This window comes from Rhea pennata, chromosome 13, assembly GCF_028389875.1.
Source record: "Rhea pennata isolate bPtePen1 chromosome 13, bPtePen1.pri, whole genome shotgun sequence".
Classification (NCBI taxonomy): domain Eukaryota; kingdom Metazoa; phylum Chordata; class Aves; order Rheiformes; family Rheidae; genus Rhea; species Rhea pennata.
This window is the reverse complement of record NC_084675.1, coordinates 9,494,195-9,518,211: the sequence shown is the minus strand read 5'-3', so window position 1 is coordinate 9,518,211 and position 24,017 is coordinate 9,494,195. Positions and strand designations below refer to the sequence as shown.

The 24,017-nt window shown below is 36.0% G+C and overlaps 1 protein-coding gene across 2 annotated transcripts in view; it reads left to right on the top strand.

Moving 5' to 3' along the window:
• The first annotated feature begins 352 nt into the window (after positions 1-352).
• LONP2 (lon peptidase 2, peroxisomal) overlaps positions 353-24,017 on the top strand; it is a 44,278-nt gene continuing 20,613 nt past the window's right edge. The window contains exons 1-10 of one of the 2 annotated variants that reach the window (XM_062586430.1): positions 353-614; positions 1,452-1,686; positions 2,460-2,591; positions 4,206-4,328; positions 5,226-5,389; positions 6,129-6,223; positions 8,028-8,286; positions 14,048-14,189; positions 21,164-21,314; positions 22,836-22,962. In XM_062586430.1, the coding sequence (XP_062442414.1) occupies positions 382-614; positions 1,452-1,686; positions 2,460-2,591; positions 4,206-4,328; positions 5,226-5,389; positions 6,129-6,223; positions 8,028-8,286; positions 14,048-14,189; positions 21,164-21,314; positions 22,836-22,962 (1,661 nt within the window). In that variant the 5' untranslated portion in view covers positions 353-381. Of the gene's footprint in view, positions 615-1,451; positions 1,687-2,443; positions 2,592-4,205; positions 4,329-5,225; positions 5,390-6,128; positions 6,224-8,027; positions 8,287-14,047; positions 14,190-21,163; positions 21,315-22,835; positions 22,963-24,017 lie in introns of those variants that run through there. The other variant, XM_062586431.1, reaches the window with a different exon arrangement.

Here is a 24,017-nt window from a genome sequence, read left to right as displayed (position 1 = left end):
GGGCTTAGATGATTAACCGTCACAGTTAATAATTTTGTTACAAATCTCTCTTGTGTCAGACTTCACGACATTTACTTGTTAAAAAAGGCAATAAACAGACGCACAGACGCCCCGGCCCTGGGGGAACCCCGGGCGCTGGCTGACACCTGGCGGCCGCGGCCGCCCCAGCAGCCGCCCGAGGGAGGCGGTCGCGCCGGCGCCAGACCGCCAAACCGCGGCGGGGGCAGGAGCCGCCGCCGCCATCTCGCGCCTGCCGCAGGCGCACGGCAGCTGCAGCGAAAACGCCCGCGGCGCGGCGTGTCCCTGCCGGCGGCCCGTACGGGGCGGGGCCGCGGGCTCGGCGGCTCGCCGGGGAGCGGCGCGGCGGAGCGCGGAGCGGCCATGGCGTCGGGCAGCGCCATCCAGATCCCCAGCCGGCTGCCGCTGCTGCTCACCCACGAGGGCGTGCTGCTGCCCGGCTCCACCATGCGCACCAGCGTGGACTCGCCGCGGAACATGCAGCTGGTGCGGAGCCGCCTACTCAAGGGCACCTCGCTGAGGAGCACCATCATCGGTGTCATCCCCAACACCAGCGACCCCACCTCCGACTGCGACGACCTGCCCTCCCTGCACAGGTGCGCGCGCCGCGCCGCCATCTTGTGGCGCCCCCCCGCGGGGCCGCGCCCTGGGGCAGCCTCTCCCGGCGCCGCGGCAGAGCTTCGAGAACCGGGGCGAGGGGGCAGAGGAAGACGGGACGCGAGCGGAGGGAGGAGGCAGGGTCACTGAGGCTACCTCCGTTACTAACGGTTCAGTCTTCCCCCCGAGAAAAGGATCGCGGCAGAGTGACCTGGCGCGTGTGTTTGAATGTGATTCCTGTAAGCTGACCAAAAACCAAAACAGACGGTGTTTCCGAGGGGTGAAGGGTGAGAGGAACAAATGTGCACTGTCCCTCGCTTGCAGAGCTGTAGCACACCGGGCGTTTAGTGGATAGTGGATTTAGCAAGAGAAAAACTTCTTCTTATTCTTGTTTTAATTGGCACTACTTAAACAGGTATTTTGGTTAGGTACACGTGATCTGAAACATTTATTTGGAATGAGACACGATTTCACTGAAGAACTGTAAAATAAAATACTCTGTTTTCTGGCACGCAATTTAAGTAGAAACATGAACACTCCTGTCCTTGCTGAATTCAGTTAAATTATTAATCAAAAAATGTTAGGTGCTTGCAAATCTAGTTATACTGTCTTAGTTTGCTTACCGGTTAGCTCCTTTTTGATGTTTTAAGGTCTGATTTTGTTTTTTGTTAAGGTGTATTTTGAAGGGAATTGCGTAATTCAGTCACCTTTAGTTATAAGGGACTGAATGACCCAGGAAGTTCTTGCAACCTGTAGCTCTATTGCTTGATAGTAAGAAGTGCATGAAATCTGCTGTTGAAGGCTACAAATAACACAAAGAATTGACTTGTTTTTAGGATTGGCACCGCTGCTTTGGCAGTTCAGGTGGTTGGCAGCAACTGGCCCAAGCCTCATTACACATTGCTGGTTACGGGCCTCTGCCGGTTCCAGATACTGCAGGTGCTGAAAGAGAAGCCGTATCCTGTTGCTGAAGTTGAACAGTTAGATCGACTTGAGCAGTTTACTAATCAGCGTAAATCGGAGGAGGAACTTGGAGAGTTGTCAGAACAGTTCTACAAATATGCAGTGCAGGTGAATTATTTTAATCCTTTGCACTGTTGTGCGTGTATATTTATTTAGGGTTTTCTGCTTGTTTCCTGTCTGCCCTCTCTCCTTGTATTTTTTTTTTTAATCTTTTTCAGTGTTAGATACTGTTTCAGTCGTTATGCTCCAAAATAAATATTTTTGTTATAGCTTAAGGTTTCTGTGTTGAATTCCAGTGTCTTTATGCAGTTCATTGCAAGATAGGTCTAGGTGTATGTTAGTTTTATAATAACTTGGTATTGACACTTTAATGAATGGAATACTTTTGAATAAGTTTTTTCCAGAATTTTGGTACATATAGTGATTGATTTGGAATAAATACATTACTAAAGGAAAAAAAGAAACCTCTTTGGAGTCTTGTTTATAAACAGATGTCCACAACCATAATGAAAATGTGTTTAAAGGAAGTACAGAGGGAGAATCATAATAATTTTAAAGAAGCTGGGGAAGTTATCTTTTTCTTTTTAAGGGGGTGGGAAAAGAGAAGGGAATAAAAGATGTAGGCATTAAAGAAAAGTGTTGAAGACTATGATGATGTTTATGAACTCCTGGAACAAACAGAAAGCCTTTGCTGAGTTACTAGCTTTTACCTAAGACTTTTGTGCGGTTATTTTTATGTATATTTCAGTAGCTTTTTGGCAAATCGCCTAGACACATTTTATACTGAAAGATGTAATTCTTTCTAGTTTGAATACTCATTTAAATAATTTTGAAAGAAACATCAACACCAGTGAATATTGTTCAGTCTGTGTTCCTCACAGCTGGTTGAGATGCTGGATATGTCTGTTCCTGCTGTTGCAAAGCTGAGACGTCTTTTGGACAATTTGCCTAGAGAAGCTTTGCCAGATATACTGACTTCTATCATTCGTACATCCAACCAAGAGAAGCTTCAGGTATTCTTTAACTTTTTAAGGATAATCAGATATTTGTTACTTACAGTTAAATCAAATTTTAAATAATTTTGAAATTTTTTTTTTTACACTTGAGATCGTACAGTGCTAATGTTTTGGCAGAACTATTTATGTTACATTTAAGTGTGTGTTCTTGTAAAAAGTTTTCATGCTATTGTTTAAAATCTTTAGATAGATATCTATATGTATCAGAGTTCACCTAATAGTAAAGTGAATCTAGTTAGTGTTGGAATCTGTTTATTTTATAGAATAATAACAACATCATATGGATTTTCCTTTTTCATGGTGAACAAGATGGTAAATCTTCCTTCAAATTATAATGATGTATTGCTTATCTAGTAGAGCTGATAAGTTAATATATATCCTTTTAGTAATAACAGCTCCTGAATCAGTTTCATTTTGGTCTTTAAAAAAAAATTTTTTTTGAGAAAAAAGGGGGGGTTGCCTTTTTTAACACAGAGACGCTGTAGTTTTATTTGCATTTTATGTCAAAGTAAGGTTATACAGTAAAAATAGCCCTTGTAGTTTGTAGCTTACTAGTCTAATTTCTATATTCATTTGCTGTACGTGGAAGTTTTGGTGTTTGTTTCGTTGCTGCCAGTGCCACACACTTAACCTCGAACTGAAAGCATAACCTGCATTCTTTCAAAACACACCAAATAGCAATTAATGCAGTAGTTCTAAGTGAAGGTGTGCATTGTGGCTGAATCTTATGCTGGAAAAAGGTACATCAATCAGCTAAAAATCAAACTTACCGTGTCCATATTTTTGTTAGAAGTGATAAAGAAGAGAGCAGCAGATGGAAACTGGAAAGACAGATAGCCTGATTCAACCCATTTCCACACATCAGCATCATTAAACATAGAAGTGGAATGAAGTATAAAATGGAATAATGGATAAAATACTTTAAAAAATCTTAAGGTATAAGGTGATGTTTCTGGGTGTGCCTGAGGAGACTGTACTGTAACTTTCTTAAAGAGCTCTCTCTTCTCTGAGGTTTAATAACTGAAGAATAGAAGAATACTGATAGATGTTTGCAGCAGAAAATGCAGCTGAAATAAGAAGACGCTTTAAAAAGAGATAAAAGATTCTTCTTGAGTACTTTGTAGTTTTTAAATCCAGACTTCCTGCTACTTTTTAAAGTATACTCACACTTACAAATCAAGTGTGTCTAGTTTTTAAATTATCTATATCCTCCCTGGACCAGTACCTGAGATTTGTCTTTTGTTTAAAGAATTTCTTAGAATAAATGTAACATACTGTGTTTAGCTTTGCTGATAGAAAACTATCAACATACAGTAGAAGAGAAACAGTGCTCTCGTATCACTTTTTGAAGGTTTTTGTTTGTGTGTAAAAGGTCTTCCCTGTTTACTTAATGGATCACAGTTACACAGTTTTTGATTTGGTTTGACAACAAATGTGCAAATCCTGAAATAACTTCATAGACTTGAGATTAGATTTTTGTGTGCTTTGCTTTTCTTATTACCTCTTTTTTTCCAGCTCTGGTCAAAACACAGTGATAGAACTCTCTGCCTTCTCACAGTTGATGAGCTATTAGCATGAAAATGCTGGCTACTCATCACGCTTTGGTCTTAGATTTTAGATGCTGTTAGTCTGGAAGAACGATTCAAGATGACTATACCATTGCTTGTTAGACAAATTGAAGGCCTGAAGCTGCTTCAGAAAACAAGAAAGCCCAAACAGGATGATGATAAAAGGGTATGGACCTTTAAATGTGGGATTCTTAAATGTTCTAAGTAAGTATAAAGTTGCACTTTTAAACAGGCCAATGAATCTACATGATTTTGGTCTGCGTTTTAGCTGTGGTCATAATGTTACGTAGTCAGTCTGGAGCTGTAGAGAACACCAGCCAGCAACTTTGACAATTTATATATCTAAGCTGTCTAGGCATTACATTTTTTTATCTGACTACTTTCTGATTTTGAATAAAAGCCCCTTTTTAAAGACTAAAAATTCTTTCAAAGAATTACTTCCTAGTTTATCTGCACTGTGTGTACAGACAAAATTTTGGCCTGTGCAGAATTTGGAAGTGAAAGATGTACCTTTTAATAATGGCATTGCAGGCGAATGATAGCTTTTGAAATAACACGTACTGTTGGGAAAGATGTAGTTTATTAAACTGTAGCAGCCTTGTCTTGTGTTGCATCTCATTATACCTATGTGGATATGTTTACTAAAGAGGAATTAGGAAACAAGAAAGGAAAAGAGCCCTTCTTTTTTGTAAAGATCAGATTTGTCCCATTCAGTACTATAAGTTGCAGTACTAAGCCTTTTAAAATATCATGAACAACTCTTAGTTTTGTTCATCTTCTAATACCTGCTCGTTATGGTTATGATGAATACACTTAGTAAATATATACTAAAAAAAAAAAAAGCTGTAACCTTTTAAAGTAGTAGTGTTAATACTTGTAGAACATGTTTATAACGTTTTAGATCAGATTAAAATCTTATCTGTCTTTTTCTGTAAAGACCAAGAAGACACCCTTAGCACCTTGCATGTTTTTCTCGCAGTTTCTGTGCAAAGGCAAGTGTACATCTTCTTTAAAAAAAACCCGAAACTGGGGCTATTCTGTGGTTTGGTTTTGTGTGTTATAGGTTATAGCTATTCGTCCTATTAGAAGAATCAATCACATTCCAAGTGCTACAGAAGAGGAGGAGGAAGAGGAAGATCATGATGATGTTGTCATGCTGGAAAAAAAGATTAGAACATCCAGTATGTCAGAACAAGCTCTTAAAGTTTGTCTTAAGGAAATAAAGAGGTAGGAGATTTTCAGGTGATGATTTCTTCTCTTATTTTAATTTTTTGAAAAAATACTTGTATTTCATCTTTATTTCCTTGATACTATATTTTTGTTGGTTATGTTTGGGAAATAAAATATTAGTAGAGCGCAGTTTTTGCTGTACAGATTTGATCACTTAATATCTTTTGAACATCAAAGAAGAGGACAGAAAGAAATATGAAGTCTCCTAGATTTAGAAATTAATGTAACATTAAACTACATGCTCTAAGTCCCTATATTATGCAGTGAAGACTTAGAAGAAAAAAAAGGCAAACAACGTCTCAGTTGTTAACAATAAATGTATAAACTGATCCAGATATTTCTGTGAAAGAGCTCGAGTCTTTTTTTTTCTGCATTTTTCCCTGATAAGGGAGATAACTGTACTGTCTGTGATGATACGATGTTTCTTCTTCAGTAAAAATGCATAGATACTGTGCATGTAGGCAGATAATCCTTTGTATCAGCTTGATTTAGTAATTTTTTTCCTTATGTAATATATGTATAGAGAATTGTATTTTTTTTTCTGCTTTTATCATAGGCATAAGCTATTTTTATGCAAGGACAATTTCCTAATTGTTGGAATGATATTCTTGTCCGTATAACAAGAGGTTTACTGATGACCGCAAGTTTACTAAATATCCGTCTTGTAGTATGAGTGAGATTTTACTTTGCAGTTAATTCCTGGAAAATCTAATGATTTTTGTGTATGTATTTCTAGATTAAAGAAGATGCCTCAATCAATGCCAGAATATGCTTTGACCAGAAATTACCTGGAACTGATGGTGGAATTGCCGTGGAACAAGAGTACAAAAGGTGAATTCTTGGCTCTCTCTTGCGCAGACATTTTAATACAAGAAGCCACAACTTACTTAAGCCTGTCTTAGAAATTTTTGTTTATTGGTCTGACAGTAAAAATGTCATTAATGCATTACCGAGATGTTACAGTCTGCCTGATTTAAAATAAGATCTGTATACACGTACATATACCCACTATCCTAGCCTCATTTTGCACTGTAATATTCCATATTCCAATATATATGATAGTGGTATGTGTTCAGAGAGTCCCTGGAGGGGCTGTCATGTGTTTGCTAGTATTTATGGAAGTAGTACCTCTGCATTCTTACAGCTTTTGTTATTTTTGCTAACTACATTGGAGTTAACATTAATCATACTACATTACTATGTCTGTATGGCAAAACAATATTAATCATTATTACATTTTTTCAGAATGATGAATTTCTTTCCCTAGATTTTTCTCCTTAAAGTAGAACTAGAACATTGGAATAATTCTTTTTATTTCACTTTTGTTAATCTTGATGCTGGCATATTTTGATTGTTTTCTATTTGGACTTGCTTTGTTTTTCATGTCTTGCAAACAAGTTTTTAGTTCATGGTGATCACTGAGATGTCTCTGTACTTTAGAGTCTATTCTTGAACACAGCATTCAAAAGTTATGTTTATGATATGCATTTGGAAAAAATAGAATGTAGAATAATTACTGTAAAGTTGTTTGGGGGAGTTTTTTCACAAGAAATTAAGGTGGTGTTTCTCTTAAAAATAATGAAGAAAATTGCATCAAGCTAATTGCCATCTATATGTCCCACCCCAAAAAAACCCACCCCTCTGTAAACTTCTGGATCATTAATCTTCCTGAAGAAGATCCTGGCACATCTGAAATTAATGAAGTTTAGTAAGGAACAGGAGTGTGAAAAAATGTAGTTACTTTTAATAGTTACGACTTCAGATACAATAGAAAAGCTTAGTATCACTTCAGCTTTATACCATAGTTTTGAAAAGTTGTGAGATTGATGATACTAGTCTGAGCACAGAACACAAAAATAGAAAGTGAAGAAAGAATAGAAAATCAAGTATGACTTTCTCCTGCAGGAGTAAATTAATCAAGCAGAATGCCCTTTCAGAAGGTGTTCTACTAGGGGAAAAGGATTTCTAATTACTTTTAGCAACTATTGAAGAGTTGCAACTTTTTAATAGCATTTGTAACAATCTGATTTTAAAAAGAAATTTAATATACTGTACCAGCAAAAACATGTCTGACTTCTGCCTTCTTAGTGATGAATTTCATGGTGATGAATTTCAGCCTTTTTGAACTAGAGCTTTGGATGTTCAGAAATATTCTTGTGGATATTTTTGTTAAACATTAAATTGTAAAAGGAACAGCTTACAAATATCAGTATATTCAGAGAACCCCAAGATGAGTGAAGTGTTTGATTTTATGGCCAAAACTGTAGTGTGCTGGGGGAATGTTTCATTGCTGCAAGTTGCGCTCTCAGCTTGCAAAGATATACCATGTCACAGGTGGTTGGAAGTTTATTACCTTAAGCAAAGTTGCAGAGTTTCTATTCACATGTGTGTGTGGTGTTTTAGACTTCTTAGGTACAATAAATAAAAACATGCATTAATAGTCTTAAAAGCTGGAAAGTTATGACTGTTAATGATGTTTTTGTTCAGTGATTCATTAAAAAAATGACACGGTTGATGAATTATATATTGATAAACATGTCTGGGAATATATTGGTATCTTTCATACTATGAAACAAATTGTTTATGTCTTAAAGGTAAATATGCTGATATTTTTTCTCTTGTTAATGATCAATAGATCGCCTTGAAATTCGTGCAGCTCGAATTCTTTTGGATAATGATCATTATGCTATGGAGAAGCTGAAGAAGAGGGTTTTGGAGTACTTAGCTGTCAGGCAGCTTAAAAACAACCTCAAGGGACCCATTCTTTGTTTTGTGGGTCCCCCAGGAGTCGGTAAAACTAGTGTTGGAAGATCTATTGCAAAGACTTTGGGTCGAGAATTCCACAGAATTGCTTTAGGAGGGGTCTGTGATCAGTCTGATATTCGAGGCCACAGGTAACTATGTCATCTTCTCCTACTTGTAATTTTTTGTTTTGTGTATTACAGAAGGTATTGGTTATTTTCATTTTTTAGCTGAAATGGAGAAAGCATCCTAAAGATCTTATTTCATGCACTGTAATTATGATTACTCACTCAGAGGAGAATTTTAATAATAGGAATGGGCATTGAATGTTGAGCTATGGCTTCTATGCTTAATTGTTCCTGCTTTTAATGGTACAGAATGGAATAACCACACGTAGATCTGGAAGACCTGCAAAAATCTAAGAATATTAAAGCTCACAAAGTTGTGACTTAAGAACTGACGTACTTTGAGGATAATGAAAAAGTGCATATATGTTTCTCAAACATTTCATCTTGAGTCACTGGCGCTGTGAAGAAAGATTCAATAGAAAATCTAATCCAAACTTCTTAAACGTTGGATCTGATTTTTCTGCTTTTAAAGGGATGCAAAGAATTATATGAAGTAGCACGTAAATAGTGTATTACTTGTAAGCATGTTCTATAGAACAAAGAACACTAAACCTGGCGCTTGTGAGTTTCTAGAGTAACAACTGAATTGTTTGAATGTATCAAACTTGTTAATGTACTATTCTTCCATTTAAAAAGGAAGTTGTTTTTTTTTTTTTTAAGGACGCTTAAACTGGTAGAGTTCAAAAGAGATTGGGGGGGTGACTTTTCGTAGCACTTTTTTCTGATCTTGCATCTCCTTGTATATCTACTCTGTAGTCTTTTAAGCCATTTTTTCATATTAATCCGCTCCCTACTCCTCCACTGGAGGCATAATGAATAGGTAATGTAGATTAGTGACTACCAAGCATCCCTGTACTATATGCAGTTCCAATAATCACCTTTTATGTTTTCTGCATTTAGTGTAGGGAATTTGGGATATTTAACTTGGTAGTGCTCTAAGGATCTGTAAAATCATCTTGTTGTTTTGAAGTCATGCTTTTGAAAAAAATTTCTCCTTACCGAAATCTGTAAATTACTGTAAATTAAAGCTATCAGTTCTTTCTTGATGCCCTGTAGCAGTTACTTTGCCCAATGTCTACACTGCTGTTTTCTGTCATCAGTGTACAACATAGTTTCTTGCTTCAATTCCAGATTATGCTGTAAAAAAGCATGTAATGTATGCTTTTTTCTCAAGGCCTAACAAGGATCTTGATGTTCTTACCACTTCCCTATGTCATTTTAATGACAATTATTATACGGAATGTTCTAATAAAAATTCATTTTGTGGTACCAGACTTCCAAATGTGTAAGCGAGTTGCATGTGTGAACACATTAGGGGCAAAAGTAGACAGTCCCAGCTGAAAGGAATGCAGGAGACTTGGTGTATCGTGTTGTGCTGAAGCTATGCATAAACTTCTAGGAATCTAAGGATATGATCTATTTCTAGGAATCTAGACTAAAATATACTCTTCATTACTTAATAGACCAGAACATATGAGATGGGAAAAAGTGATTATGTATTTTGATCACCACTTGAAAATTCAGAGTTGGCTGGTAAACCTTAGGCTCCCTTGAAAGAATGAGCAATGTGCATTTGTTCCTGTGCAGATTCTTCTGTGGCAGATTTCTGGGAATTTTGTTTTCCAGAGAGTGCTTGACATTTATCTTTAGTTTGTAGCTTGAAAGGAACTTCTGAAAGTATTTTCTTAGAATAGATTCTGTCCACATACTCAGCAGCTACTGAGGACTAAATAGTGAACAGTAGAAATTTGTAGGTATTTCTGTTGTAATGCAACAGGTTTTAGTGTACAGCAGCATTGTATTCATGTGATTGATTTGTAAATTTTTAATACCTGCTCTTTTTGCCACCTTACTTTCCTTAATTAAGGAAAACTGTCTTCCTCCTTCAGTGTGTGCTTTCTTGTAATTCATAAACTGTATTGCTAACCATTGTTAAACAAATAATAATTCTGGTGTTTCAAATTATTTGTGATTTGAATCCTGAAAACTACTTAAATGGAGAATCAACATGTTGCTATTCAAACTGAAACCACAAGAGGCTGTTGAATACTAAGCATTACAGCATTTAAGACATTAAGTAACTTTTCCAGGGTGGAGTTGGACTTCAGCCTCCCTAGTAGGGAGACTGTATCTGTGAAACTGATGTTATAAACAGAAGTGAAGCTGTAAACAACTTCTGTTTAGTTGCCACTAATCCTTTACTGCTTTCCTTATTTTATTTTTGGCTTTTTATCTTATGCTTATTTTTAATAAAGACAGCCGGAGTTGTGTGATAATGGGACAAAACTTTTAAATTCAGATGTTTGTGGCTGTCACTGCAGTGGGTTTTTTTGATGGCTTTATTAAACTACAGATGCATGTTAGAAGTAAGTTACCTTACAGATTTTATATCTAAAGCTTTTAACTTAAGATTAGCTGACTGGAAGTATTAGCAAGACAGAATATTTTTCATAAGGAAAAATACCATCTAATGCTGTGAAGAGTTTTGTGTGATAACTTTTCAGTGAACAAGGAAGTGTATAGCTTAAGACCCAAACCAAACTATATAGCAGTTAGAAGAAGGAGGAGTTATGCATCCCTTGTAGCCAAATGCGTTTCCAGGTTTTGTGTATGTAAAGTTAAAATCAACAGTTTAGTACAATTTTTAAAATCTGCTTTATTTTTTTTCTGCTTTGCTATGTCTTCAGATTAAGATTTAATCAAGTTTGAAACTGCAGCTTTTCTGTAGTCCTCTCTGTAATGTCATTTTGCATGAATAGATCCTCCAAGTTAATCCCAGCCAAGTGAATTCAGACTGTTCTTCCTGTGACAGTCACAGAAAGGAATTATAGAAGTGGTATGAAAGTGTTGGAGACACAGGTTGCTTTTCTCTGAGTTATAGTGTAAATAGGCTTACTTTCTAATATTATATTCTTTTTCTCTTTAGGAGAAAGTAAGGAACTCTGTATTAGGCTGAAATTAAAGAAAGTTCCATTAACGTTGCAGAAACATGATAGTATGTTGGTGGAGGCCTAATATACTAAAACATTTAAGAAGAAAATGGTTCAGTTTCATTTGAAAACAAGTTCTGCCTACAATAGTGTTTGCTGTGTTTGGCCGCTTACTACGATTGTAGGCGAAAGGTATATACTGACACATTCAGCAAGCAAAACCAAACACATTGGATTGTGCAACCAAATGGAGTGGTATTTCAGTAAGTGTGCTGTTCCGCGTGGTGTATAGCTAGGGCAATCAGGAAACGCCTAGTTATTACCATTTAAGTGTGGATCATGTGTCTGCAGCTGGAGTTCATGTGAATCCTTCCTTCACTGGGCAAAGACCTAGCAACTACTGTTCTAGTACCCAAATAAAGTTGTCATCTCAGTACAAAAACAGAAGTGCTTTATCAGACATCCTACAGCTGTCATTAATGTTTACCACTCGTCCATACCATCTGTAAAAGTCTGCTGCTTTGCGTTTGATGGTAACTTGCATTTAAAGAAAAACAAAGCACCCTGATGGGCTTGTTGAACTTTTTTCTAAGCATCTCACTGCTTTTAAGATCTCCCCAGTGCTGATACGCTGTCTTTACAGGAACTATGTGATCTTTTCTCTTGCATGTATGTCATTTTTCTATTATTAAAAAAGAAAATGTAGTTGCTTCCTTTATTTATAGGGGTATAAGTGAGATCACCATGAGGCTTGGGGGGAGGTTGGTTTTTTTTTTTCTCTCATACTGGCCTCTGTGTGAAGTACTCTTATATTACGTCACTATTTAGACTTCTAAAAGTTGAACAGTTTTCTTCTGGTTTTGGTCTATGCTGAAGGCTTTTTCAGGTTCATCTAAGTATGAAAAGGTATGATTCCTGACCAGTACAGGCAGTACAGCTGTGTTAGCAGAAATTTGTAGCGCAAGCATGGTGCTACAGTGCTGGAAGAAACAAACCTCAAACAGTTTCACTTGTGAGGAATGGCTTTGTTATACAAGTACAGAGCGTAGATATGCTTATTAAGTACTCGAGTAAACAAAGCCTATAAAAAATACGTTATGAGCTTGTACAAATACGTTTAGAAATAGGCTTTTTTGGTGGCATTTAATTCTGTTAACTCTTCTTAGTTCCTGGTGAGTCTGGCAAGTGTTGTTTGGAAACCACTGTAATATAAGGCATTATTTCACATCTTATCTGTAAATCTAAGTATGTGCTTGAGAATAATGTACCAAGTAAGCAGGAATAACATTTATTATTTGCTTAAATATGTTATGCTACTTCTGGGATAAATGTTAAGAAGCATTCATGTTGCGTTGTATGTGAAGTATATAAACTGTATCTACTGGTGCAGTAAACATCTTCCGTAAAACAAAAAAAATTGGCTACAATGGTTAACTTGGTTCTGTTTGCAAATGATTCACTTCTGTGAGCTTCAGCTCTGCTTCATTCTCCTGATTTTCCGTTAGTGTTTTATAGGATTCTTTCATTCTTTTGGCAAGGTTGACTGTGTGCAGATGGAGAACGAAGTGACATGCTAGTATAATAGCTTCTCCCATGCAGATTCTTGACCTATAATAGATTTTATGTAGTGCACCTTCATTGGAGAGGAAGCTGCTCTCTTGCTGAAGGAATAGACTTCACAAAAGCAGTGAGATGATAAACTACTGGATGCTGGCTGCTCGAGTCTTTAACAGCTGTCTCGTGAAGGTGGTAATTGGCAAATTGAAATTATAGTGCATTTCTAGCTATTAAAGGATATTAAAAGCTTTTATTTTTACTCAGATCCAGAATTAAATACAGTAATGCATTTATTCCTTCAGTAGTTAAATATTACACAAAACTAGCATTATTGTTTCATATTATAAGTTATTTTTATGTTTTAAATTTTCTCTAGTATCTTTTGCAACTACTCCCACGATATTTTTGGTTTCATCTTTCTAAATGTCATCCTATTCGTTTTGGACTGTATTGAAACAAATCATATGGCAAAGCAGGCCTGTTCCAAATGTCTTTCTTTGTGAGGATCATGAGATAGGTACCATAATTCAGTACTTCTTCTACCTCTGTTTTCTGAGTGACTGGCATTTCATACTTTTAAATATACTATTTTGTTTACTTACGGCACAAGCAGAAAAGACTATGATAAATGCAGCAAATGGGTATATATGCGCGTAAATCCTGGTTGCTCTGTGTGCCTTGTAGCAAAAAAGTTTTACCAGCTTTGCTGAATAAATTTGGACTGGTAATTTCTTGTTTCATTGCACTGTTCCATGTTTTGATTGTTGAAATGACATAATAAGAAATATTCTCTCTGTGATTACCAGGTAAAGCACGTGGCGCGTACGCTGAACTGTTGATACCCCTTGTATTTGGAATTTTGCCCTGATTTGTAACACATTGTGTGAACTCTGTTGAAATGACGAAAGACAGTATTGCTATTCTTAAGTGTTAGTATTAATAACATTTCCAAATCCGCCTCTGCTTGTTTATACAGTTCAAGGATGCTTGTATTGAATCATGTGAAATGCCTCTTAAGCCATAATGTTTCGATGCACTGTAATGTGTATGTAGTTCATCTTCCTGAACCAACTGATTCACTAAGGAACTAGAATTTTCATCTTCTGATATAATTTGTTGTATTAGTTCAAACGCATATTTAGCACTTTTATCTACTACTTGCAGAAGTTTTTGCAAAAACTAAGAGTTGTTATAAAGCTACTACTGATTCTTAGATTTTCCTTTTGAGTTTTATTTTTGCTGTTTCTGCTGCTGTTTCAAGCATCTGACCCGTTTTTCTCCACGTTTTTTCCTCACAGACGCACCTATGTTGGCAGTATGCCTGGTAGAATTATCAATGGACTGAAGACTGTTGGGGTTAACAATCCAGTATTCCTTTTAGATGAGGTTGATAAACTGGGGAAGAGCTTGCAGGGGGATCCAGCAGCAGCCTTACTTGAGGTAAGAGATGTTAAATTACAAGCTCTCTTTCATTTTTAACTTAAAACTTTAAATACTGAGTTCAGAAAGGAAGATGCAATTTAGGAAAGATAGCATGATAGTCTCAGCTTTTTTATTAAAATACCAGCTAGTGTATTTTAATGCTCTTGGATTGCTCTCAATTTCTCATGCCAATGCAAATGCAATCACTTGGTATATTGAGAAAGATATTTTTGATGTCAGTGATCTGTACTTAAACACAAAGATGTGCATAATGCTGAACTAAGTAAGTGTTCTGTAGCTTCCAGGAATATCTAGGCCTTAATATTATTTGTTTGGGGATTTTAAGACATAAATTTTTTTTAATAACCAAATACTGTTAGATGTAAGAAAGAACTGTAAACCCTCCAGAAGGTAGCTGGACTTCTTCAAGTTTTCCCTTTCTTTTGGGGAACAATTTTAATATATTTTTAAAGCTTTTGATGGCATAGGCTTGTGCTAGAAGTAAGCATGTTACCCAGAATATAGATATGGGCTAGTTTTGCATCCTTTTATCATTTTTTAAAAATTAATGTTTTAATTAACCATCTGTACTTAAATTTGTCATGTAAGTCATGGATTAGTCTTTGACTAATTATGATGTGCTGAGTGTCTATGTTTTCAATGAGAGTCAGCTATGAAATTTTTACGGAGAGTCAACTATTGTGAGTATGTGTGGGTTTTTTCTTTAGTGTGGGACTTGGTCCAAGATAAAAATGAATCTAATTTTGAAGTACATGATGTAGTTATTTTTTCACGGGAGTATGGAGATGTGGAAGTTGACTTGCTTAAAGACACAAGTAAAATCTAGGAAATGTGATTAAGGACTGTTGTTCTTAGGGCATATTTTGGATTATTTTGTAAATTCATCACCTGTAGAAATGTTATTAATGAGGTTAGTTACTGAGATTTCAGGATGCTACAACTGAGTGATTATGATGAAGATAGATCAAGGTGCATGGCTTGCAGGCTCCATGTCTCTGTAGAAAAAAAGCAGTGAGCTGCCAGAAACTACTACTTCCCTTTCTTCCTGGAATATAGGATATGAGGATAGCCTAGTACAGTTCCTTTCTCCACAGCTGGGACACACTGATTTACATATTCTGCAGTTTCTTTCTAGCAGTTTGCTGGAGAGAGGAGAGAGCATCTCTTTGGGTGTAGGAACAAAACGAGCCCAGCCTTCTCCAGCCCACTGCCAGTGCCAAAGGCCATGCACATCTTACCATCCCAGAACTGAGGAAGAGGAGAGGTAGAGATGAGGAAGGTGAGGGCACAGTGAGGCTGGGCTAGACTGAAACACTCGGGGCTGTACAGAGCAGATGAAGGACTAGTGCTGTTAATGATTTTTGGTATTGTATATGTCCAGAATTTCATTATACTGCTGTGTTACACCTTTAACCACTCTTGTATGTCCTGTCCATCTGTAAGAGGCTACTATCCTGTCAGAATTTTAGCTGGACTGCTTTTGTGATTGTTCCTTGTCTGTTCCAGTCAAATTAAGTTGGATTCTTAAAAGACAGTTGTTTAAATTTTAAGCCATGCTGACTCAATTTCACTGAAATGATTTAGGGAGTATTCTTAGAATCATCTCAGTTGGCAGACTAAGGCTTGGTAACTTCTGCAGCTGGGGGGTTGTGAGTGGGGATGAAAGTGAATGCTTCTGGTAACGTTTGCATACAGAGTCATTTTAATGAACCTTTTTAACTGATGTTGCTTAATCCAGTGCTTTTAATATGAAAATTCCTACTTAAAGTGAAATTCTTTATCTTGAACTCATCTTTAAGTTTTATGACTTTCTACAAATGCAGTTTGTTATTATTGTCTTCCTGTTAGATATTGTAAAATTACTATTTTGATGAAGCACACTTTTGAAAATTAGTGTGTGAACAGGTTATGGTTTGAGCCCTTTGTTTAGATCTTTTTATATTAACGTGGACTAATAATAATATAAATGTACTGAAAGATACCATGGGTCCTCTTTTTAACTTTTAAAAATGACAGTTATGATCCTATAACTCTGTATTTCTTAAGTGTGTGGTACACATTCCTAGAATGCATGAAAAGCCTCCAAGTACAAGGAAAACAAGCAGGGCTGTGTAACAAATATTCAAATGCATTTTCTTTATATGTACTTCCCACTTGCAGGATTTTATTCTTTGCTGCTTATTTTTTTCTGAGCTTGCTGGTATTTCTTCAGTCATTTTTCCTGTAGATATCAAACTAAACTGGCCTTAATCTAGTCTATACATGGATAAAAAAATACTGAAAACACTGTATTTTGTTAACTAGCTAGCTGTTATATGTGAAACATTCAAAATCAGTAATGGAGCAATGATTTGGCACTTCTTGGAAAGAGAATCATCACTTCTTCCCCCCCCCCCTGCGGAGTGGAGGGGGAAACATTTTGATCATGCAGCTGTTCATTAATGTTGACCTCTGCTGATTATGATCAGTTATTTTTCATTGCTTATCCTGCAGCAGGGATTAGCATTTCCATCATTTTCCTATCCAGCTAGACATGTGAGGGTAAATGAAATGAGTTTATTATTGAATTATTGTGTGTGTGGTTTTTGATGTTTTGCTGCTACTTTGAGATGTTTCTATTTTCTGTATTTAAAACCTCATTCTCAATGGCAGTTAACTCTGTTCCTGCCATGAATTATTCCAGCTGAGATTGGCTTCCAACCTTCTGCTTGGGCTGCAGTCTTTTTGCAGGTTATTGCTAATTGACTATTAGTTGCATCTGGAGAAGCAATTGCTCTAGTAACTGTGTCTGAGTGGTGCTCTTATGTGAGAGTTGTTTATCCCTCTAGTCTATAAACATCCTTTTCTAATGGAGAACTCATACCTGGACATAAACAGCTTAATTTTCAACTGCTTTTTGTGGTTTATGTTGTTGAAATGGCAAAGGTAACTGGCTCTGTACAGTGGGGTACATTCAGAAAGAAAGAAAACTGACATACTCTGTAAGCTTGGAAGCAAAGTGTGATTTTTATGTTTAGTGGATATGTGTTTATTTGTGGTGTTTCTGTGCAGTTGTTGCTTAAGCAAAACAGAATGTCTTCCTATTTCCAGTTACTGTTCATCAACAAAGGAATGTTTTATTCTAAATTTAGATGACCTCTGTTTAAAAGAGAAGAAAATAGAAATGTATCCAAGTGCCTGATAGTGACTATTTGTATGTGGGGAAATCAGACCAGGAGCAGAGCCAGGCAATTAAATGTTCATGGAACTTATTCTGGATTTCATGGTAACAAAGTGCTGGTACAGAGATGCCTTTGTAGCCATGTGAGCTGTTGGCCACAAATTAAACAAGATATTTTGTTCACTGAATATTCTTTTTGTACTTAGGATTTTTCTATTAGTTGAATTTCTTTGGCAAATTTTTGAACTTGAACTTTAGGAGAGATACCTAGCTGAAGAGCAGTTCTATGTGCTTTGGAAAGTCTGTTTTAAATGTATAGGCATGATACTGTTTTATGTATTATCTTATGAAATAGTTACTAGGACAAAGAATTGTTAGTTTAAAGAAGTTTTAGCCTTTGTAGAAAATCTCAGATAATTCATATTTTTACATATTTATTATCCAAGTTGTTTTTTATTACAATTTGCATTACCTTTATTGGATAGTGTTGTTTGGACAGGAGTACAGCGGCACTGTTTTGTGTATTATAGCACATAATGCTCTAGTCAGCAGCATAGCACTAAGTGGAATTCATAAGAAAGTCTTGTTACAAACTAGAAAAGGGAAGAGATTAATATGCGTATGCAAATGCCTTTTTTAAAAAAGGGGAGGGGAGTGGTGTGTCAGAATACATGGTTTCCATCATCTTGAGAAGTGGTTGCAAATGGCTGAGCTCATAGATTAGAATTTTGAGCAAGTGGTGCCTATTAATGTAAAAAAAAGTAAGCTGAATTAAGATATTTGGTTTAAGTCATGCTTGAAAAATCTACAAAAGTAGACTTTGAATAGGAGACTAATGTTTGATGCAGATCTTTGAAGAAAGTTTCTAAAGGCCGTGTTTGGGTGCACTGCATATGATTGTAGTGTAGGACGAGATTGTAGGACTAGCTGAGATAAGAGGTATTTATAACTATTAATTGAATTATTCATCAGTGTGCTTGGCTAGTCATGATACTTCAAGGCCTTTACCTTCATCAGTAAAGAAGGGGAGTATATGATAGCAGTTTCTTGCTGGAGAGGGTAAGAAAAGAAGCTTTTGAATATCTTGCGGCCAATGAACAATAACATTCACTAAGTTAAAGCCTTACTTTTAGAGTTTAGATACACGTTCCAATATCTTAAATACTTATTACAGTCATAATAAAATTCCAAAAATTAGTTTAAAATCTGCAGTATTTCAAAACTAGAGCTTTTACTAATTAAATAAAATCAGAAGTTGTTCTACTTCAGAAAAAATCTACTATGTTTCTAATGTGAAGTAAAAATGTATTTTGGTAGTTATTTGTGATCATAGAACATTTCTATTCTGAAGTTTTTTAACTTTTCAAAGATTGAGCAGGGTTTAGAATAATAAAAGTTCAAAAATTTCTAGCCAGCTAACAACTGCTCAAATTCTAAGTTTTTTAGAATTATCAACAGTGTTCTTGGCTATAACTCAAGCTGCTAGGACAAGGGGTGCATTCATTTGGATATAGGCATATAAATTATTTTGACAGCAGTGTGCTGTTTCTCAGGAGATGCTTAGGTCCCTTTATTTGTAACATGAGAATTACTCATGTCAGCATAGCATAGATAATTCATCATGTGAGAAGAAAAAGCATGACAGTAATTTAAGGGAAGAAATGGAATGAAGGTGGTACGCAGGTGGTGGTATAGAAGCCAAGTGTAGAATGCTATATACAATGAACTTTTGATTTTTATCACCATTTAGAAACTAGAGGAAGGCACCTTAATACAATCATGATCTGTATAAGTACCATATGTATATCACCTAATAGTGAAAAACAATTAGTTCAAATAATAGCTTAAATACATGCATATAGAGTAGCCAATTTAAGTAGTGGTAAAAGCAATAGAAGGACATGACTGGTTTTTAAGCTACAGATTTACTTTCACTGTAGCAGTAAATTACTGAGGTTTGCCAGAGTGCATGTTGTTATTCTTCAGTGTTTATTTAATTTTGTCTTTGATTCTTAGGTTTGCTTGGGTTTTTTGGATCACAAATCTTGGAAAAGAACATTGCAAAGATTGTGGTAGGAAAGCCAGAGCTCACCTAGAATTGAGATTTGAAAGGGAGATCAAGAACAACAAGAAGAGCTTCTGTGCCTACAAGTGAAAGGCTGAACAAAGAAAATGTGGGACAGGTTTTGAATAGGGCAAGTGATTTAGTGATAGTAGGCAAAATAAATGCTAAGAGAAAATACACATTTTATTACAGAGCCACATGTGCTATGTCAACTGACATCAGCCATCTGCATCAGTTGCTTAGATAAACACATTCCAAGCCTTTCTATTTAAGTTATTAGATGCTGAGCTTCAAGATAGGTACTTACTGCTGCTGTTTGCAAGGAAAGCTGGTTAGAAAATTCATTAAATTCTGTTAGCCAGTAATTTCTGACAAAACCCTACTAGTTTTGACTTCAAGATGAGAAGGCTTTTTGATACAGAGCTGGAAGCCCTGAGAACTCTAGTTAGCTGGAAGAGAGCAGCACAGTCCAGACAATGTGTGGCTGGGATCTGAAAGCTTCTGGACTCCCATGTACTTGTGCATCTTTAAGTTTGTGCTTTTAAGTGCTGTGCCAAAAATTGAATGCAGTGTGGAAGATTAATTTCAAAGCCTGTTATGTAGTAGTACGTTAGGATAAAATTAGAGAGATCTTGAATTTTTAGTATAATTTGATCCTTTAAAACATAAACAGAAAAAACAACTATGGGTTGAAAATACTTCTCCAGGTATATTTGCAGTCAGCTTCCTCTTTACCTCTTCATGAATTGACCAGAAATGTCAGTTCCTGACACCAAGAACTGAATGTGGCATTGACTCTTTAAGGTGAGGAAATACTTTGTGTGGGTGACCTAGCCAAAATAGATACTTTAATTTTTTGAGGACAATAGTGAAAGTTTCATTTTATTCATTCATTGATGGAAGACAAATACTGTTCTAAAAATGAAAAGGAACTATTACCTATCAACAGTATAAATCTTAAGAGTTCTTGAATGCAGAGTTAGATTGTTCACAATGACTTCAGTCCTTTGAGAAGAGTATGGCCTGAAGATGAAAGACCTTTTCAGCCTTCGGAATCGATTGCCTGTCTGAATCACAGAATGGTTGAGGTTGGAAGGGACCTCTGGAGATCATCTAATCCAACCCCCCTGCTCAAGCACAGTCACCTAGAGCATGTTAGACAGGATTGCATCCAGGTTTTGAATATCTCCAGAGAAGGAGACTCCACAACCTCTCTGGGCAACCTGTTCCAGTGCTGACTGCGCTGATTATTACTGTTGCATATTAGAGGACCTGAAGCAGAGTCACTGGAAAAATTAAAAACAGAAAAAAATGAGGATTGTCTATTCTTGAAAGGGCAGAGTTCATTGCTTAAGAAGCTGAAAGAGAAGATTCAGCTTTCAGAAGTTTCTGATACCCTACTTCACAATTTTAACTTCATTGTACACACTCTATCTTAAAAATATTTATGCTATTTGAATTGATCATATTGGCTGCAATGGGATGCACAGGAAGCATCTATTTCATTGTTGCTCTGAACTGGACAGAGAATTAAGGGTCCTATTACAAACTTGCAAAAGCATGTGGTACGAAATCTAGTTTAAAATAATGTCAGCTAGGCAGAATATTGAGGACCAGACTATGCTAATATTCAAAGTCTATATTATGACTGTCAAGTCAGATTTAACATATATATGTGTAATAAAAATGTGCGTATTTATGTCTAATTGAGGAACTGCATCCGTTCATGTTCACTCTTGTTTTAAGGTTTTGGATCCAGAACAAAATCACAGTTTCACCGATCACTATTTAAATGTAACCTTTGATCTGTCCCAAGTCCTTTTCATAGCTACAGCCAACACTACAGCTACTATCCCAGCTGCTCTGTTGGACAGAATGGAAGTCATTCAAGTTCCAGGTAACACTGAAGTGATTTCATTAAAATACTTATTGCAGATCTTTAATATTGGGATGGTTTTTGTTAAATAAAAAGCAATTCTGTAAGATAAGCATGACAGGAAACTAGATTGAATGACCAGACATTTCAAGAGAGACCCATTTGGGTCTAGAACTAGATCTGATGAAAAGAAGAATTTCTAAGTGTAACCTAGTTACTGTAGAGAAAATAATTTTTTTTGCCAGTCCACAAATTCATGGTTCTGAGTAAAAACTGTTTGCAAAATCATTAGAATTTTTGAAAATGAAATTGGATGTGAGCATTGCAGGTGTTAGAATATAGTTTTGTAAGGATTCAAACAGTGACTGCTGCTTGTCACCAAAACACGTGAAGGTGCCTAATACTGTTTATTGTGATGTATATTATAAATATATTAAACAAATACAGATTTTTACACTATGATTTATTATGCTTCTCATTCCCAAAATCATATTCAACAAAATCCAAAATAAAAATTTAGATATTATGCCATAATACTTACAAGTGTGTGGAGGAAAAAGTAGCATACACTGTAATGTAGTTCAGTTGCAGTTATTCTATCATAACAAATATATGGGGGAAAAATATTTGGTATGATAGAATAAGTTCTTTAGGATGTCTAAAGCCTGCTGTGGCAAAATTCAGCAATTCTAGAAAATCCTGAAAACTAATAGTGTGAGAAAATAACTTACTGAATTGAACTGTTTCCTGAAACTAGATTTTGTAGTCTGTGTGACATAACACAGTAAACAAAGGACTATCCCTACAGAGAGGTAAAGGAGAGGTATGTTTTTTATGCATTATCATGAGACTGCAGTTCACAAACCTGAGCTAGGAGTCTGAGTTCTGTGTACAGTAGCCAGTCTTTTGACTGTAGCTCTAGCCAGGTTGCAGGAGAAGTAAGTCCCACTCTTTGCATTGAAGATTATTTGTATGCTTCTATATTAAATAGTGATTTGGTAACATACTGCAGTATCCCTTTCCTTTCCAATGACTGTTTTAACTGTTAAGATAACTCTCAAGGGAAGTTGGTACCCTACAAGGCTCCAAAACTACCAGTCTTTCAGGATCACTGGAAGAGACTAGCGCTGTTTTATTTATTTATTTTGTGTGTGTATGAAATCCAGTTTTCTAAACTATTCAAAATATGCCTAATGCTTACTTTATCACATTAAGGTCCCTTTGGAGAGAGAATTAATTTGTGGGTCTTGATAAACGTACCTAAAGGCAGCCTTTCTTAACTCTTTAAGCTGTTTGATCACTAGGCCAAGTATTTTAGGTACCTAGAACAAAACTACTGTAAATGTTAATATCTACAGCATGTTTTAGATTCTTCTGAAGTTCTACTTGGGTGCCTGAGTCATTTTTGAGGATCTAGAGGTATCTTGGGTGTTTGGAAGGATTATTAATTCAGTCCAGTACAGTTATAAATGTAAAATTGTAAATTTGATATTGTCGTGTATGGTCAAAATGATTAGTAAACATTTGCTCTTTCTTTTGAAGGATATACCCAGGAAGAAAAAATTGAAATTGCACATAGGCACTTGATTCCTAAACAGCTTGAACAACATGGCCTGACTCCACAGCAGATCCAGATTCCACAAGTAACCACTTTAGACATAATTACCAGGTAAAGCAGTTGTTCATTGCTCTAAGTTTTAAATGATTTTTTTTACTGATAACTAAATTATTTATAACATGAAACATTTCATTATATTCAGATTTAGTCTTTATATATTCAGAAATTCAGCAACTGGTAATTTGTGGAATGCTTTTTCCAAGTTCCTCTTAGCTCTTCTCTCTGTACTAAACAGAAATCTTTCTCTGGAGATTTCCTTGATCTAGTTTTTAGTGTGTCAATTGTGCTGGCACAATTGACAAAGCAGTATGAATAGGCAGAAATATTTCAAGCTAATATTTCTTTAGTGCCTTCAGTATGTGAATCCATTGTCTTGACATAGTACAATCTTTAATCAAATTTTATTTACATTATCTTCATAGAAAAAATGGAGGTCATAATTTTATTTACTCCATGGGCCACATGTGTCTGGAAGTTGGAATTAAGTTTTAAAAAAAGTGTTTTAAAATAGCTTCTATTAGTTAGAACTACTTTTTTTGTAGGACATGAGAGAAAAGATGCCAACCAAAACATCTGTTAGACCTGTTAAAGATTAATTCATTTACAAACGAAGAAGTATGTCAGCATTCAGTGATTTGGAGCATTTTATGACCAGAAAAAGCATTTTTAATTTAGCAAGTGTTATTGTCTGATATTTATTTTTAACTCATAGATTAAAAGAAAATACGCTTTCCAGTCAGTTCCTCTACTTTCAATTAACTCAGTTTTGAATTTAAAAAAATACCCTTTCCTTTTAATTTTTTACATGCGTGAGAAGAACTCAATGTCGTTGGAGCATCATTTAGCATTTCAGTAAGTTTGGGTTCCAGATGTTAGTCGTATCTTCTTCTGACTCAGTGGTTTGACTTGCCTAACAGTTTTATCAACAAACAACAATTAGTTTGATATTAGCACATTAAATTTTTTCCTATTTATTAGAGTAATCTAAGGCCTTACTGCTTTCTACATTTCACTTTATTTGGATGTATTTTGAAAAGAAAGTATGTTGAAATTCAGAAGACATCTGTCTTATATATATTAAAAAAAAAAAAACTTTTTTTCTATCA